Consider the following 19,150-nt stretch of genomic DNA (forward strand, 5'->3'; position numbering starts at 1 on the left):
CACTCCCACTGCTGTCTAGGTAAAAAACCTTTCCTCAAATGCCCTTTAAACCTCCTGCTCCTCACCTTAAAATTATGCCCATTTGTTATTGACCTTTCAACACAGGAAAACAGCTGCTTCCTAGCCACTTCGTCTATCACCCCTCGTAATCTTAAGCACCTCAGTCAGGTTCCCCCTCAGCCTTCTCTGCTCTAAAAAAAACAATTCTTGCCTATTAAGCCTCTCTTCATAGTTCAAATGCTCCATCTCAAGTAACATCCTGGTCAATCTCCTTTGCTCTCTCTTCCTGCATAATCACATCCTTCCGATATCATGAGGCGATCCAAACTGCCCACAGCACTCTAGCTGTGGTCTAACCAAAGTTTTGTACAGCTGCAACACAACTTCCCTTTTCTTATAATATATGCCATGATTGATAAAGGTAAGCGTCTCATATGCCTTCGTAATAGCCCCTCTTGCTGCTTTGTGATCTGTGGATAAGCACCTCAAAATCCCTTTAATCCTCTGACCTTCTTTATGTCCTGCCATTCACTGAGTACTCTCTTGACTTGTTACTCCTTCTAAAGTGCATCATCTTGCACTTTTCAGACTTAAATTCCATTTGCCACTGATCTGACCATCTGACCAACCCGTCTGCATCTATTTTATTCTTTTGTGCAATGTGGGCGTCACCAGTTGGGCCAGCATTTATTGCCCATCCTTAAATGCCCTTGAGGGGGCAGTTACTCTGGGTCTGGAGTGACATGTCAGCCAGATTGGGGTAAAGGCAGCAGATTACCTCCCCTATAGGTCAGTAGTGAACCAGATGGATTTTTACAAGAATCAACAATCGTTTCGTGGCCATCATTAAACATTTAATATCAAATTTTTATTGAACAGAAATTTCACCATCTGCCATGGTGAGATTTGAACCCAGGTGCTCAGAGCATTATGCTGGGTCTCTACATTATTTGTCCAGTGATAATACCACTAAGCCACTGCTTCTCCTGCAACCTCAAAACCTCCTTCTTCATCATTAATTACCCTGCCAATCTTCATGTCATCAACAAATGTACTTATCACCACCAGCCCCCCCCCACATTTTCATCTATATTGTTTATATGTACCAACAACATACATATAACGTTGTTAATGTTAACAACGTTAACATTATTAATGTTGTTAATAATGAATTTTTATTAACATTCCATATCAATTGCATCAATTGCATTACCCACATCTGCACACCAGATCATCCTCTTGAAAAACTCAGTCAAATTTGTTCAGCATGACCTTCCTCTGACAAAGCCATGCTGACTATCCCCGATCAAAACCTTGCCTCTCCAAGTGGAAATTAATTTTCTCCTTCAGAATTTTTTCCAGGAGTTCCTCTACCATTAATGTGAGATTCACCGGTCTGTAATTCCCTGGTTACCTTTATCCCCCTTCTATGAGGGGACAAACTACAACGGCATTAAAGACTTAAAAGTGATGTTGATGAGTTCTTTGCCCTTGAACCGTTTAGAATTTGATTCAAATACAGCCTAGAAAGTTGATTTTGATGAAAGTTTATATAAACTCAGTTTCATCCAATGAGTATGTTCACAGGAGCCTCCCTGACAATGCACAATTGGCAATGAAATAATCAGACAAAAGCAAAGCTACTTGAACAACCAACACATGAAATTTTTCTGCTCACTACCCCTTTACTTTCTCCATTGAATAGATTTGTTATAAACAGGACTAAGTAATTCCACAATCAATGGATCAGATCAAAGTTCCTCAATGCTGCCACATCCAGTCACAAATGAAAGTGGACAAATACAACTGCCTGGAGGAGCAGGCTCCAAAAATATCTCCAACTTCAATAATGGAGAAAATCAGCTTGTCAGTGTGAAAAGTCTGAAGCATTTTCAGCTATCACCAGCCAAAAATGTTGAGCAGCTGATCCATCGTGGCCTCCTACTGAGGTCCCCACCAGTTTTGAAACTCACTTCATATGATAAGGAGAAATGGGCGAAGGCACAGGATGCAGCAAAGGCTATGGGCCTTGACAACATCCAAGTTGTCTTACCAAAGACTTGGCTCGAAAATGAATTGAATGTTCCTTAGCCACTGTTCAAGCATAGCTGCAACACTAGCATCTCTCAGATGGCCCAGTTATTTGCTGTCCACAAAAAGCAAGACAAATTGTGATGTAAAGTTTTATTAGCTGATTATATTTTGGAATTCTCTCTTTAAATCAGTATAAAATGGAGGAATTGAGTCGTGTGATCTTCTGTGAATTCTAGCTGACAACAGGCCAAGGTTACCATGGTTTGGTGGGGTGGGAGGTTGATGAGGGTCGAGAGGGGTGGTGGTGGCGGTGGTTGGTAAAAGGCTCACTGGAAACTGAATGTGACTGGTATCTGCTTTTGCTAAAGATTGTAATCTTGTGGAGAGTATGCTGCAACTATGTATATATGTGAGTGAGGTTATCAGTTGTGTTAAGAAATTATTAAGGGTTACCTTTCCTCCCTGTTCTCACAAGCTCCTGCCAATGGGGTCGATGGCGGCGTGAGGAGAGAATGTGGCAAGAAGCCTCGAAATTGGTTTCATGTGACGTAAATTTACACTTTGACATTGTGCTGTTCCTCTCTATGGCAGATCGGAAAACCTGCCAAAGACCAGCTTGAAACCTCATCAATGGGATGCAGATAATGGTCTCATTCTACCATCCCACCTCCACACACACGCGCACGCACACTCTCTCTCCGCAATGCCAGTGGAAAAACACACCGGCGCAAAACACTTTTGGAACATCGTAGTGTGCAGATGTCATGACAAAACTGAACAATGCCTCGGGCTATCTTCGGAGTTCAGTATGGAGGCCACCAGTAACCCTGAACTCCAGGATGCCACAGTACTGGGTGCAGCTGGGCTTTCCAGATTTGGTGTCCTGAAGGAGGTTCATCTTCCAGCCCAGGCATGTTCTGAGAGATCCAACTTTATTCTCAGAGTGCTCCCACAGATCTATCTTCAGAGTTTTTCAGTCATGTGTTTGTAATGTTGGATGCCTTTCAATATGGCAGCTGGACACAGTGGTGGACTATGTGCCAACAGGCTTGCCACACCACAGAATATGACATAAAATACTGGGTGCATAATTACTGAGGTCACTGCTGGTGTGCTTTTCCACTGACCTCCATGAAGGGAAACCCTCACACCCCTCCATGTTAACACCCCAGGACTTCATCTCAAAATGGGAGAATTACACCTAATGTTAATGGAAATGCAATCGAGTGCAAGTGTGATGATGAGTTTGGTTGCGTCACAATTTCAAGTGTCGGGCATTTTCTGAAGCACTTATGAACACACACCGGATACAAGACTTGTATTGTTAGTTACTGTCTCCGATGTCATTGCACTTGGCAAGTCAGATTGTCTTTCGATGAAACATTAAAACTGGGCTGAAGATAATTGGATCCTGTTGGACAGAAATAATTATCTATTGTAACTTTCTTTTTACATCTGAATACACTTCTTGAAAATTTTATTTCGTTATGAATTCCATGTCTCCACATTTATAATGGATATTGACAACTTAAATTTATTATTTTCTAATTACATTTGCAACTAAAAGTGATTGAATAGTGCCTTCACTGGCAGGAATGTATGCTTGCAGTGTTAGGTTTACATCTGCACATTCCAATACAAATGTGAATGTAGCGACTCTAGGTTTTGAAGTGTTTATGTATAAACATAATGACTGGATTTCCCTGACCTCACCGGCAGCTGGGGTTCTCCATTCCCACTGCAGAGAATGGAGATTTGGCTGAGCACCAAATTCTCCGTGCTTGCTGACAGCAGTTGCGTGACTTAGAGCAGCAGAGAATTCTGGCCAACGTAACAGTTATAAAATGAATTTTATTATCACAAAATGCCACAACAGGCAATTTCGTGGGAACTCTTGCAGCTAATAGACAAAGAAATGCTGAAGTGAATATGGTGATTGTTCGCGGTTCTGACAGCTGAAGAGCACTTACCCATTCTTATCATGTAGTTTAGTAATTTCATTAGTTTGGATCATTATCTGTTTTTCCAATTTATTTGTTGAGAGAGAATTTTCCAAAAGCTGAAGCTCCAGTCTAGATGTTTGATTCAAAACCTGGAAAAAATGGAGGATATTGTTTAGATAATAGAAAACAATAAATACTACTTTAATGAGACATGATAATTGCTTCTAATAACTGAAGTGTCTTTCTTGGCACATTTGGGATTTTTTTTCTTTCAAGTGCTCTTTCTAACAACAGTTTCCTCAAAAAAAATGAAAAGTTAAAATATTTTGATATCTGAAATGGCGTATATTTAAAATTTGTTGGTGGTTCTGGACATTACTGACAAGCCCACTATCCCTTTCCCATCCCTAACTTCCCCTGAGAAGGGTGGGGTGGCGCAGTAGCACAGTAGTTAGCCCTGCTGCCTCACAGCGCCTGGGGCCCGGGTTCAATTACCGGCTTAGGTGTCTGCACGTTCTCCCCATCTTTGCCTCCAGGTAGTTTGGTTTCCTCCCACAGTCCAAAATGTGCTGGTTAGGTCGATTGGCTACACTGAATTGCCCCTTAGTTAGCAGAGTAAATAAATGGTGCTGTGGGAATAGGACCTGGGTCGGATTATGATCAGTGCAGACTCGATGGGCCAGATGGCCTCTTTCTGCACTGTGGGGCTTCCATGATCCTGAGGGTGATGGTGAGCTGTTTTGTTGAACCACGACAGTCCATGAATTGTAGATATAGCTGTTAGAGTCCGAGTTCCAAGCCTTTGACCCAGTGATAGTGAAAGATCATAGATAGTTACAGCACAGAAGAAAGCCATTTTGCCTGCTATGTCCAGGCCAGGCTCTCTGGAAGAGCAGTACAGTTAAATCTCTTTCCCTTCATACCCAGCCCCATTCCCCATAGCCATATGCTTTTTTTTCTAATCAGAAACTAATTTGTTATGGTCCCAGGAGAGACCAATTAATTTGAAAGAGATTGACTGGCTGAAAAGATCACCCATAAAGGTTTCAAGTTTTAAGACTTTTACTGAAATAAGCTAAAAGTAATATTGACTAAACACTACTTTTATAAATAATTTGTACTCTAAACTACAAAAAAAATTCTCATTTAGTTTTTAACGCAACTGAAAATCTTCCACCATGGTTGCACTATACACTGTTCCTTAAGTGGACCCTTGACTTTCCAGGACCCAGTCCCAAAGCTATGGTCGGCTAAATATCAATTTTCTCAAAACCCAGTCCAACTCTTTTCACAGGTTCCAACAGATTCACTTCTCCTTGTTACTTATTTTTGCAAGTTGTAAAATCAAATGACTTCGAAAGACAGTTTCCAGAGAAGGTCCAAATTTGCTAGCAGCAGCCAGATTCTCTCTGGTAAATTTTCCACCTGGCCACGTGATGCATTTCGTTCAGAGCTTTTAGACTTCTACAGAATGTTTCTCCAACCAGAAATGGTTCATCATCTGTCAATCTGTTCCAGTAGCTCACAGAGGGCTCACAACTTTCTTTCTCTGCTGACCATGCCAACTAGCGTCCTTTCTCTCCCTCCTCTCTCTCTCTCTTTCTCTCACTCTCACTCCTCTTTCTCTCTCTCCTTTTCTGCCCAAAATTTGGAGTATAGCACATCTGCTCTTGCCGTTGTCGAGGTCCTGTCAAGCGAATCTATTGGAATCTGCGAATGATGTTGGACTGGAACTTGCGAAAACTACCATTTCCTTTGTTTTATATTATCTCTTCTTCTTCTTTCTTCCAAAATGTACCACTATATTTATGGAAAATGATATATTTTGGAAAATGACAAGAAGATGGAAACGATGAATATGTTCCTTGAATAAGAAAGCGATATCTTAAAGATAATTAAACAACAATTATTTAAAATGCTGGGAAAGAGAACATTGGCCCAGATTTTCCAGTCTGGGACCCTCCATGGCTCTTAAGCTGGAGTTGGATATGTCAGGCAATTCTGATTTATTTACCTGGACAGTTGCCCAGGAAATGATGGACAGAAAAGCTGCAATCAAACTCCTGGGTAACGACAGAACTGACCACCCCGTCCCCCTCAGTCACTCACACTGACTACCACCCTTTCACTCACATCAAGCTCAGCTCAACCCCCCAACTGCCTCTCAACTCCCTGATTTCACCCACTGACCCCTTGGCTACCCTCAACCAGGCAATCTCTCCCAACCACACGAACCCTCAGTCACCTGACTACCCCACTGACCCACTCATCTACTTCCCCTCACACTTACCTGCCACCCTATTCCAGCTGCAACTCTATCCACATGCAATGTTACCAACCTAAAACATCACCCACCAGGCATCCTACCCTCCTGCCACCATACCAACCTGCCATCCAACCCACCTGCCATCTGACTCCCTTTGTCACTTACCTTACCCACCTAGCTACACTACCCATTCACCCATTTATCTCTGTTGTTAATGAATTCAACCCATTCACTAACAATCATATATTCATCCACTGGACTTTTGAATTTACCTTCTGGTACCTAGTCTTGCAGAAAGGTGGATTGTCTTCCCTCCAACACTGCAATGAATGAGTCAGTTCCAGAAAATCCAGCCAGAAATGTAGAATAGAGTCAAGGTGAAGCAAAGTATGAGTGGAGTGGCGATCATTGTCACTTGGCAGAAGATCCGGGCAATCAATTAGAAAATGTAGGATGATGGGAAGTGGTAGAAAAAGGTTGATTACTTGCCTTGTGCAAAGCCTATCCAAAAGAGGAAGAAGAAATGCAGGGAGAGAAGTGCCTTGCAAACTGAAATAAAGGAGGGATTACTGAAGAAAAATGCTAGGGAATCTATTTAGATAAGGTGTAAATTTTCCTTCACAAGATCAGATTGAATTATAGGATGGGATCTTGAGCCATCCGTGAGATTGCCAGCTGGGGCTCAAGATGCAGGGAAACCCAGAAGTCACAGATCTCACCAGCAAGATCATGATTTCTGTTTTTCACTGCCCTGACTAATGTGGGAGCTGGGAATGCCAGCAATGCCCACACTCGGCATGAATCAGATTTAAATACATTTTAATGGATTTGACTATAATTAGCAACCCTATAATTAGCAACGCTGTATATTGACCCCCGCCATATATTTCCATTGGCATGGTTTACAACAGGTTCACCTGGACATAAACCTGTTGAGGGAATCGCCTCCCCGGGGCATAAAGGTGAGCATCGGTCAGGTTGTCCCTAGAGCATGTGCCTTTTGCCTATACTATGTTTGCTCTCCCCCCCTCCCCCCGCCTCACTAAAAAAAGAAGGAATGACTCTTGCTAGGATAGGAAGTCAACAGTTTGGGCAGTATCTTTTCTAAAGAGCTATTTTTCATGTGGTGATGATGAGCTCCTGCTGCCTCAAGCCTGGTTCTATCCTCAGCTGTTATCCATGAACAGGCTCTGTGAGCATGAACTGCTGGACGTGATCTGATATAATTTTCCTTCCTTTGGTCCCGAGGGCATTGTTTCCAATTGTACAGCCAAGTACCTGCTTCCCTCAGCTCAGATTGGACCTGAAATCTCTTGGTCTATGTGGCTCAACTAATCGCTGAATAGCTTTGTGTAACCTGGTGCCGATGTGTTTCACTCAATGTCACCACTAGGGAATTGAGACATGAGCAGTTTTGATCTGTCTAGCTTACAAGGAAGACAAGTAAAGCATTCCAAGGTTTAATTTATGAGGTTCATTGGAGTATTGGAGGGTGTTTGGGCACAAATGTTATTCCACAATTCGGTCATGTTACTGCGCTAGGAAACTGACTAGTCTTTAATCTGAAAAAATATTTGTAGTTCCCATGTTCCAATAAATCTGTTCAGCTTAAGTATAGCAGCAGATGTTTAATTTATTACAGTACAAGAGCAATGTGGTCACAAAAGTTTACAGGTGCAGCTTTTAATTAATCCAAATTCTGATATTATATTTGAACGAACAAAGCCAAGTACTTGAAGAAATGAACGATTATACTTGTGGACAATAATATGATCAACTAAGTGATATATCCAGTGACAAAATACAATAGAATGACTTCTCTTCGATGGAAAATAATTCACTCTTTTTGTTTGCCTTAGTGAAAGAAGGTTCAGCATTTGTGTGTGGGGAGATAATGGGAGAAACAGAAGAAGGAATTGAACAAGGGATGAGAATACAAAATAAGATGAAAACATTGTACGAAAAGTTTGGGGAAAATTGAAGCAGACAAATGTAAGGATAGATTAAAAAGAGAAACAGAATCACCCTTTATCTTCAGTCTAGATTTGGTTAAAGAATTGTGACAGTGCAGTTTGAAACAAATAAGACTCTGAGGGGCTTGACAGCGTAGATGCTGAAGGATGTTTCTGTATCATAGGGGAATCTTGAATGAGGCAGTGCAGTTTAAAAATAAAGGAATTCCTGTTCCAGACAGCAATGAATAGGAATATCTTTCCTCCAGAGAGTCATTTGGCTTCAGAATTTTTTTTCACAGAGATAGGGTCATTCAATATATCCAAGGCTGAGTTAGACAGATTTTTGATCTCAACGGGAGTCAAAGGTTATGGGAGGGCAGGAAGAAAAGGAAAATTAAGGCCACGGTCAGTCAGCCACGATCTTAATGAATGATGGAGGTGGCTCATGGAGCACCATGGTCTGCTCCTACTTATTAAGTTCTTATGACTTGTTTCATCTTCTGCAAAAGAAAGAACTCATCCTCTATTGTTTTAGGTGTACAAGATCTCTGACTCTGGATGAATATCCATCCTCCAAGACTCAGTACTTCATGGTGCCACTTGTTAGTGCGGCTTGTGGTACATTATTTACTATTTTAGAATGACACAGCAGTTAAAACAGAGCAATTGTATAATTGTTCATAAATTAAGTTACTCCACTGTTTTAATTACTTGGTGTGATTCTCTCTGTCTCTCAAAAAGATAATGTTATGTCATTATTTGTGCTTTCATGCTGAACAATTGCCTTGCACATCTGCAAGTTTCACTGAGAATTGACAGTGGTGTATTTGCCAACAGCGATACCACAAACATTATGCTATTTGCTACCACGCCTAATTTTTAGCATTAGCTCAGGCACATTTTCCTCTGGCAGTCAGATTATAATATGTAAATCAGAAAATTAATGGAATACTGGTGCATCAGCAATAGTTAACTGGACACACTGTCAAAACCTGTGTACTTGCAGCTAATCAGATTCTTCTACAAAAAAGTTCCCTTAAAGATTGAGAGTTTGGATAATCTGCTTGTCGTGCCAGTTAACTAAATGTTGCACTTTGGTTTCCTGATGAAAGGAACAGTAAAGTTAGCATTGAAATTAAGATCCCATTCTATCCTCCTCCCATTAACACAACGTGAATGACCCTCCTTTGAACTTCTTATACAATATCGCCCCCACTTTTGCCATTTGAGTTCTCAGAGCATAAGTCATTGAAGAAAGAATCATTCATTCATGAAAGGAAATCCAAAAGCAATTCTTCTGAAGCATTAATTTCAGTGGAAGCAATTTATCTTGTGAAATCTGAAGACTTGTCAGATTTCATAGCATTTGTTAGTGAATTTATTTTTATTTTGAAGAAGTGTTTGAAATTACAATAATAGATATTTTCTTTGGCGTGGTGTTGTGGTGGCAATGCAAATTGCACATTTGGCGTTTAGCACTGTATTGGGACTGGACTTTCTGGTTTCAACTGATGTATACATTTTGTTAGTGTTAAGTATCTATTCAGTGAACAGTACACAAAAGTGAAGTTTTTTTGCCATCTCCAGTTTGATTTCACCCCTGGTGTCTGCTGCCTAGAATCAAAGTTATCATGTTGTCTTGTCCGGACTTTGCATCCAAATACCTGAAAATGCAAACCCATGTTTGTTCTGGTGTTATAAGTATGCTTGAATTTATACTGCTGCACCTATTAAGAACATAAGAACATAAGAAATAGGAGCAGGAGTAGGCCATCTGGCCCTTCGAGCCTGCCCCGCCATTCAATAAGATCATGGCTGATCTGTCGTGGCTCAGTTCCACTTTCCCGCCCTCTCCCCATAACCTTAATCCCCTCTCCTATCAAGAACCCATCAACCCGCTTCTTAAAAATATTTAGCGAGGCAGCCTCCACCACTTCAACGGGCAGAGAATTCCAGAGATTCACCACCCTTTGAGTGAAGAAGTTCCTCCTCAACTCCGTTCTAAACCGCCTCCCCTTTATCTTGAGGCTGTGCCCCCTAGTCCTACTGTCTTTTTTGAGATTTACATGAGATTAAATCAATTTCATTTTCTGTCTTGGAATCATAGAATCTCCAAGTGTGGGAGGAGGCTATGCGGGCAATTGTGCTTGCACCGACAACAATCCCACCCAGGCCTTATCTCCGTAACCCCCATGTCTTTACCCTGCTACCCCCCCTGACATTCAGAGGCAATTTTGTATGGCCAATCCACCTAACCTGCACATCTTTGGAGTGCGGGAGGAAACTGGAATACCCAAAAGAAACCCACGCAGACACAGGGTGAATGTGAAAACTCCAGTTACAGACACCTGAGACCAGAATTGAACTTGGGTTCCTGTTGCTTGAGGCCACTCTGCCAGCGCTTCTTCCAGATCTCTTTAATTGATTTAAATAAACTGTTTGGAATGTTTGAGCAATAACCTGAGCAAAATTTGTACCATAATTTAAAAATAACATATTATGCTGCTGTTGATCATGCCCCTTTTTCCAAATATTTCTTTAGTATTTTGTGTTATTGTTGAATTAAAAATAATGCCAATGACCTAGATCTTAGTCAGGTATTAAGTGGAAGATATTGAGTAGCGGTGAAGCTGTTAACATCGAGGAAGGAAAAAATCTAAAGCCAGCATCTTTCTAAGAATCTCTAACACATCTTCTAGTGGTTGAATAAAATTAGCCTTTTTTGAAACCCAGCAGAGGGAAACTACCTGATCTCTCCACTGAACAATCATTTTAAGCTGAATCTTAACATGAAATGATACCCAGCAGTTAGACATCTATATATCTAGATTATGTGTAAAAACCAAAACTCCTTACCTGTGCTTCCACGCTTGTTAATTTACGTGTTTGCTCAGCTGTCTGAGTGAGTAGGTTTGTTCCTATTTCTAGCATGGTCGCTGTATGATTTTGTACTGCATTTTGCTGCATCTGTACCATTTCACTCTTCATGTTATCTTGAATGTAGCTTTCAAGCTATAACGGGGAAAAGACAGACCTCAATGTATTTCCTAAGTTCTTAAATTTATCGAACTATAGAGATATGCAATTTGGAAACAGGACCTTGGGCTCAACTTGCCCAAGCCAACCAGGTTTCCTTAATTGAACTGGTCCTGCGTTTGGCCCATATCCCTCTAAACCTTCCCTATCCATGTCTGTGCCCAAATGTCTTTTAAATGTTGTAATTTTACCTGCCTCTACCACCTCTGGCAGCTCATTCCATAGATAAACCATCCTCTGTGTGAAAAAGTTGCCCCTCAGGTCCCTTTTAAATCTTTCCCTTCTCATCTTAAACCTATGCCCTTTAGTTCTGGGCTCCCCTACCTTATTTATGTATGCCCGTCATGATTTTATAAATCTTTATAAGGTCACCACTCATTCTCCTACACTCCAGGGAAAAAAGTCCCAGCTTATCCAGCCTCTCCTTGTAATTCAAACCTTCCAGTCCCAGTAATATCCTTGTAAATTTTTTTTTGCACCCTTTCCAGTTCAACATATCCTTCCTTTATGTTGAAGAGTATTTCATGACCCCAAAGATATCCAGTCAGAACTGCAGAATATTTGTTCATCTCATATTTATTGAAGAGCTATCTCCTGCAGACACAGGGACCATAATATCCTTTTCTGTATCCTATCTTCAAATTCCAGTTTGAGATCTAGCTACTTTTTAAAGCAGTTAAGTAAATGTAGTGTGTTGTACTATTTCACTGTTTTTGAAGAAGGAGGAATTCTCTTTCCATCATCTCCTGTACCACTAGAGGCTTCTTAGTTGTAAAGTGGGGGGTTGCTAACTCAGTAACTCTCTAACTCAGGAGCAACGCCAACTGCATGGGGCCAATTCTTGTTCCAGCTAAGGTGACCTATGAAGGCCCACCTTCTCAACCTGAGGTGAGGTGGCCCTCAGATTAAAATCACCACCAATCAGCCCTCTCTGCCCTTGCCTATGGTCATCTGGATCGAGGGTAACTTTTTCACTAATTGTAAATCTGTGTTTTCTTGTCACCGATGGAAACTTTCATCATTTTAGAGGGGTGATTGCATTCCACGTCTCCAAAAAAAATGTTTAGCCTGGTGACTCGTTCTTCAGACAGATATTTTGGGGGCGATTCTCCCATCCCGCTGCACTGATTTTTTTTTAGTGCAGCAGGATAGGAGATTTCAGCAGGGCTGGATTAGCACAATCTACGCTGGGCATCCATCCCCAAGCGTGTCTTCCAGCACCGGATTTCCGGCACTGTCAGCTCCACGTCGATACTCGGTGCAGAGCTGCATAATTGATGTTAATTTGAATTTGCATGTAATTTACATGCTATTAGTGGGCCCGGGACTGAAATCTCTGGGACTGCATCTTCCCCCACCCACCAGGAGTATTTCATTCCAGTGGGATTTACAGTATCTCCCCACTGACAGGGAGCTGGTGGGCTGAGCCTGCTGGAGTGAAAGAGGGGCAATCGGGGCTCCACAGAGGGTCGGGCACTGGGGGGTGCTCCCTGGGAACTTGCACCTTGGCGGTGCAAGCCTAGGCCCTGCCACTGCCCAAGGTGCAAAGTGTCAAAGCCCAGGGGGCACCTTGACATTGCCCACCAGGCATAAAGCAGGGCCTAAAGGGGGCTGGGGCCTGATAGGGGCGGGGTCTGATGAGAGGGCAGGGCCTCACAGGGCAGTGATGGGGCTGAGGGTGCGGGGTCCTGCTGCCATTCTGCATTTTGGAATTGTGAGCAGAGGGAGGCTGGGCTACTGGGGGTGATGGGAGGGGTGCAGGGAATTCATAGATTCACAGAATCCTACAGTGCAGAAAGAGGACCTTCAGTCCATCGAGTCTGCACCGACCACAATCACACCCAGGCCCTACCCCCATATTCCTACATATTTCCCCCTAGTCCTAAGCTTCCTAGTATGCTAAGGGACAATTTTAGCATGGCCAATCAACCTAACCCGCACATCTTTGGACTGTGGGAGGAAACCGGAGCAAACCCACACAGACATGAGGAGAATGTGCAAACTCCACACAGACAGTGACCCGAGCCAGGAATTGAACCCAGGTCCCTGGAGCTGTGAAGCAGCAGTGCTAACCACTATGCTATCGTGCCACCCGACATAAGCGATCAAGGTAGGCTGGGGCGGTCGGGGCTGAATGCAGACATGCTTGGAGGGGCAGCAATTGGGCCATTGGGGGAGGGGGTGGTGGTGAGAGGGCCAGTGTTGTGGGGGTCATGGGGCTGGCCAGCGATCGAGCAATTGGCAGGCACTGTCCATGCGCTGATCTCAGCAATGGCAGATTGGTGCATGCGCAGTGGCCTACTCAACGCTATTCTGCTGGCCTCTCCAGAAGGAATAGGCCCCCCTCCACTGATTTTTAGCACAATTTATGCTAGTACACTCAGCAGTGCACAAACTGTGGGAGATTCTTCTCTGAACTCCCATTAAAAAAAAAGCATGATTTACTCCAGTTTTCACATGAGTTCGAAACTTGGAATTTTTTTGGAAGAACTCAGCCATTGTTTCTGATAAATAACGTCAAGTCTGAAGCACCAGTTTCAGCTTACCACACTATTCTGAATCCTGTTGTGATGATACAGTGCCTTTCAGAAATCTCTTTATATAATATTTCTTGCAAAAGGTATGCTTAAAATTCAGCTCTGTTTAATAGGGCGATGGTTTGTTTTGGAAAACATTTAAGCTAACAGCTGGGAGAACAAGATAAGCAAAAGCAATCTGCTGTGGATGCTGGAATCTGAAACCGAAAGAGAAAATGCTGGAAAATCACAAAGCTTTGACAAAGGGTCTTCTGGACTCAAAACATCAGCTCTTCTCTCCTCACAGTTGCTGCCAGACCTGCTGAGATTTTTCAGCATTTTATCTTTTGGGAACAAAATAAGTCCTTATTCTGGACATGGAGAGCTTGTTTTAACTGAACTAATGCATTTATGTTTGCTTAGGCTCCTCCTGGGGTTTCAGAACAGAGTTTTGATTAGGTTCATTGGTAGAGACAGAGCCATGTGGTTAATGGGATGAGCAAAGGAAAGGAAGAGTTTCTATATCATTTTAAAATACAAATTGTTGCTGTCTTGGCTGTGAAGAAAGCAGTGTCTCTCTCTCTCTCTCTCTCTCTGTCTCTGTCTCTCTCCCTGTAAAAGTTTTCTGAAAGGCCCAAGTCTGGTAACCTCATTCAAAGCAAGTATGCCTGTGTTTTAGTAACTAATTATAAGGAGGGGTTTAAGTTTACAAGGGAAATTTTGCTTTATTGGAACTCATAGAGATAGGTTAATTGTGTCTTGTCATGTGTAAACATAGAGCATTTGCTATGAGCTAAGCTAATTCATTTGTTGTAATTGAATTGTGTTATTAAATAAAGTTTGTTTTGAAACAAACTTCAGAGTTTGTCAGTAGAATCATGCCTGGAGAGAAACATTTTATCCTCACACTGATGCCAAAATCAAAAATTGTTCAGATCTAGTCTGGTTTCGTAACATACCTTGCGATTTCTGATCCTGCACCCGAACACTTCAGTGCTTCCTTTTGAAAGTGGGGTGCTACAAATTGTACCTACTTTTCCAGAAAGGAAAGAGAGAGCTCCCAATATGTGTTATTTTACCAAGATTAAAATATACTTCTCTTTCTTTAAACTGATAAATTGATTCAGTCTTTTTAAATGCTATTTGATTGCATAGAAATTGCACCTGACAGAGTTTGGTATCATCAAATGGACAGTTTTCCAGATATCACCATGTTCTTCCCAGTGCTCCGCCAGTTTTCAATCCAACTTATTGATTTGTCTTTAATCCATGGGTTCAAACAATTTTCAAAAGTTCATTTTTAAATGTTCTCATGGAAAGTTCTCAATTATCTTCTGAAACTGCTCTTAGGTTAACCCCTCTAATTAGGTAACATTCACAAAACTGGTTGCTGCTTTGGAGAATTTCCAGCTGATCAGTGAATAAAGACGCATGGTTTATGGATCCATGTTCAATCTGCATTGTGGCCTCTGTCCAGTTTAGGATAACCTACTATGGAATGCCACTGAGCATTTTACTCATTTCTGATGGCAAGTAAATTGATCAACCCTCGTTTTTTTTCCTTGCCGACTCTGTGATATATTCTATGAAGACAGGAATTTGGATTCCGAGAGATATATATTCCTGATCTATTTTTTTTTAGGTATCTGTGACTGGCTTAAGGCAGCATTGGCAGTGACCCCTCAGCAGTAAGTGAAACGTGTGCTGATAGAAACTTCAGAATTTCATTATCTACCAGTATATTATTCAAATAACAATAGATAAATTTAAATTCTAGAAAGTTCTATTTAGGGTTTTTGTTGAATGTGAAACCTATATAAGTAAAATTGTAATTTTCTGGCAGTTAAAGGTGTGCCAAATTCATCCCTTTTATGGTATGGGGAACAGTTTAAGAGTAGAATAAGACTAGAAGAAAAGCAGCAATGCAGTCTTGATGGGGCAATGACTTCCTTCTATGATTTAACATTTTGCCATTTTATGAGACTCCGTTGTTTTTTGTGAGAGACAGAAAATTCCAGATTTCAAGCAGTTCCATTTGCTTCTGGCACAATTATTCATGATTTAAACTGATTGATTAGTACAACTTGTTGCCCCTTTTGAATTCCCCAGAACCTGGTTTATAAATGTTGCCAAATTCAGTGAAATACTATACAAATCAGTAGCTCCATATCGACATACAATGAGATTCTTTCTGTGAGCCATTTGCATTTTACTGACTTGACCTCCCTCTGTATATCTGCCAACATGATGTCGAAATCTCAGATTTATTTTAAACATAATATGCATCCTCAAAGGAAGCAAATAACTATATGATTGTAATTTATTTTGACATGGAAGACATTTTGTGGCTTGCAGACATAACATTTTGTAGAAATTCTCAAGTGTGTAGGAACTAATCCAAAGAAGAAAATTCAACCTTAAATGAAACTCCACCTTAACTTCCCATAACAGCTAGACTGATGTACACAATTTACCCAAAAAATAGTTTTGCTTATCAATTGCTTTCCTTACCAATCCTCAAGATTAGTTACCATGGCATTAATGTCCAAGGTTTCTGCCAGTAGCTAGGTTTCTCTGCTGGTTGGAGAGTAACCTTACTATATGAACGTGGATGGTGTATTAGTGGAGGTGAATATTTTTTATTGTTTGGTCACTTGAAGACATAAAGGGTGAGGAAAGGCCACCCTTCTACAGCTCATTCGGCAATCTGTCATCCACGTTCCCGCTTCCCAGTTAATTTCCCGAAGACAGGTTTCCATATGAACGTTGCTTGACTGTGGTATTTAATGAACAGTCTAGAATTTCAATGTGGTAATTAAGGAACACTTTAGAAAATAAATTCATCCTGTCCCCATCAGTATTCAAGCATGGGGTATTAGCATCTACGGATGAGCTGGCAGAAGATTGAGTAAGTCAAGGGCTGTAACACTGTGAGGTGACCTGTTAAGAAACCCAAGGTAGATTCACCTGGACTCGTAAAGTTTACCATCCAAGTTATAGTCATAGAAATAGATGAGACCGGTGATCTGGCGGAGGGAGGGGTAGGGTTGGAAAAGTGCCAACTCCGATTGGGTGTGAGAAGGGGGGCCGCCAAGACCTCTCGGGTGGTGGTTTGCTCATGTCCTGATCAGGGCACCCAATAAAGATGGTGCCCATGATCTCTGAGCAGCTGGGTTTTGCTGGCATATTGAAACTCCACCCCTGTATGATGGTGTGAAACTTTTTCTTGGCAGGGTGTAGTAAGCTGGAGAGAAAACCGGCATGTTTCTCTCAGGAGGAATACATCGATTTTCTCGCTGGAAACAACACACTGCCATTTTTTTGGTAAGATTCTGGCCAGTGAATTATCCCAATCCAGTTTATTTTGAATAAATTATTGGATATATGATCAGTTTCCTTCACACAAAAGCTTTGCACCCATCCATTATTCAGTAGGAAGAAATGTTTTCCCATGACATGTTAAGTTAATATTCAAGAAAGCAAGCATATCCTTAAATACAAATTCATCTTCAGCCCCTCTAACAGCTCTTCTGATATAAATTATCTGCTTACATTTAATGATATATTTGCTTTATCGTTCTGTTCTCAGTTTCTTTTTCTGGGGTTCTTTTATTTTGCATATCTCAGCTGAATTATCTTTTTGGCTGTGAAAACAAGTAAAGGTCTTTAACTTTCATCATGACCTGGAATTATCCTTGTTTCTATGTTTTAGTTCCTATTCAATGCAGCAATAGCCTTTGAAATTCATTTCCCAGTGGAATTTTTAATCTGCATAATGCAAGGACTAAGCCCAACTCTAGGAATAAATAGATTTTAAATTATGTAAGGGTCCATGTATGCTACAAGTTTAATGTTGATACAGAGCGGTGTAAATCCAGAGTTTAGGACCTTACCTGACACCTGAAAGAACTGTCCAAACCCTCCAGGGTAGTTTTGTGCTACTTTTTAAGCACAAATGGAGTATAAGCTAATTACAACATTAAACCTGATTGACAACAACACATTTTTGAACCCATCACACTGAGCTTTATATGCCCTAAATATCTAAGCACTTAATTTTTGGCGGAGATTTCTTTGTATCCACGCACACAGATCTTACTCCTAGATAGGATAGTTAAACTTCAGACAGACAGGAACTGAACATTGTAAACAAAAGCTGCTTGACTGAAACCTGTTTTCATACAGGGAATTGCAGTGCAAATGCATCCTAATAATTGTGTGGCATAATTGTATGCTGATGTTTGTCATTGTAGTGGCATCTATTTGAGTGAATTAGAAGTGTCACACAAAAGGTGCATTATGCAACATGAACATTTATTGCTTAAAGTTAAATTGCCCTGAAGTTACTGCTCCCAATATGCTAAATGTACCAAGCAATGGCTATGGAAGCTAAATATTGTTCTCTGTTATAAATTCTTAAAATCTCATGGTCTGCAGTGTCCTAAGGATGGATAGATATACAAGGTATGGGAAATAGGAATGATAGCATATAATAAGTGGTATTAAACAACTAAAACCTGCCACTGACTCTTGGCAGGAGGAGCAGAATCAGGAATTTGGATTCTCATTTGGTTTATTTAATGCACCATGGGATCCCAGCGACAGTATATTCTGGCTTTGCTTCTCCTTTAATAATCTCATACAGCTGCCTGATATTTAGCTATTTATTCACACCATGGCTTCCAGGAAATTTGAAGTTGATTGAACATTTTTTGTCTCAAGATTTTTCTGCAATCCAGCAGATGAAGACCTTGCCCTGGATTAGATTCCAAACAGATGAGGTTAACAATTAACTTTAATCATAGAATCAGTGCAGAAGGAGGCTATTTGGCCCATTGAGTCTGCACCGATAAGAATCCCACCTAAGCCTATTCCTCCAACCACACGTACTTACCTGTACGTACTCCAGAAGGAAACCAGAGCAGCCAGAGAAACCCGTGCAGACACAGAGAATGTGCAAATTCCACACAGACAGTCAACTGAGGCCAGCACTGTGCGCCAACAGTGCTAACCACTGTGCTACCGTGCCGCCCACGGTAATAAAGGCTAATAATGAGCAAAATCTATCAGGTTCTTCATCCCGGATTATTGTTTAGTGATGGTTGCTGGAAAGTATACATTTCTGCAATAGAGAGAAGCAGACCATGTTCATGAGCACAAAGCTGTGTTTGTACATTATGATATAATTTGTAATGAAGTACCAATATCAAGTTATGATTTTGTATTTCCTGTCTGATAATTTTTATATATTGACAATTCCCTGTGTGAACAAGACTTTGACTAAGATTTAACACTTTGAAGCAATCTATTTATTACTGACTTTCTCTCTTCCAACACGTGATTTTAGTTCCACTGAGTCCATCGTTCATATAGATAGCAGTGCATTCTCATACATTTTAA

The 19,150-nt window shown here is 41.1% G+C and overlaps 2 protein-coding genes across 3 annotated transcripts in view; one reads left to right on the forward strand and one right to left on the reverse strand.

The window, feature by feature from the left end:
- mcph1 (microcephalin 1) overlaps nt 1-19,150 on the forward strand; it is a 315,247-nt gene that overhangs the window by 190,886 nt on the left and 105,211 nt on the right. The gene's annotated exons all lie outside the window — the stretch shown is intronic.
- angpt2a (angiopoietin 2a) overlaps nt 1-19,150 on the reverse strand; it is a 106,957-nt gene that overhangs the window by 66,860 nt on the left and 20,947 nt on the right. Inside the window, exons 2-3 of one of the 2 annotated variants that reach the window (XM_080192032.1) lie at nt 11,055-11,210; nt 4,005-4,126 (exon numbers count right to left, since the gene is read on the reverse strand). In XM_080192032.1, the coding sequence (XP_080048158.1) occupies nt 4,005-4,126; nt 11,055-11,210 (278 nt within the window). The remainder of the gene's footprint in view (nt 1-4,004; nt 4,127-11,054; nt 11,211-19,150) is intronic. The other variant, XM_080192033.1, reaches the window with a different exon arrangement.

The sequence above is a fragment of the Carcharhinus amblyrhynchos genome, chromosome 7 (genome assembly GCF_965287045.1).
Source record: "Carcharhinus amblyrhynchos chromosome 7, sCarAmb.v2.hapA, whole genome shotgun sequence".
In the NCBI taxonomy this organism is placed as follows: Eukaryota; Metazoa; Chordata; class Chondrichthyes; order Carcharhiniformes; family Carcharhinidae; genus Carcharhinus; species Carcharhinus amblyrhynchos.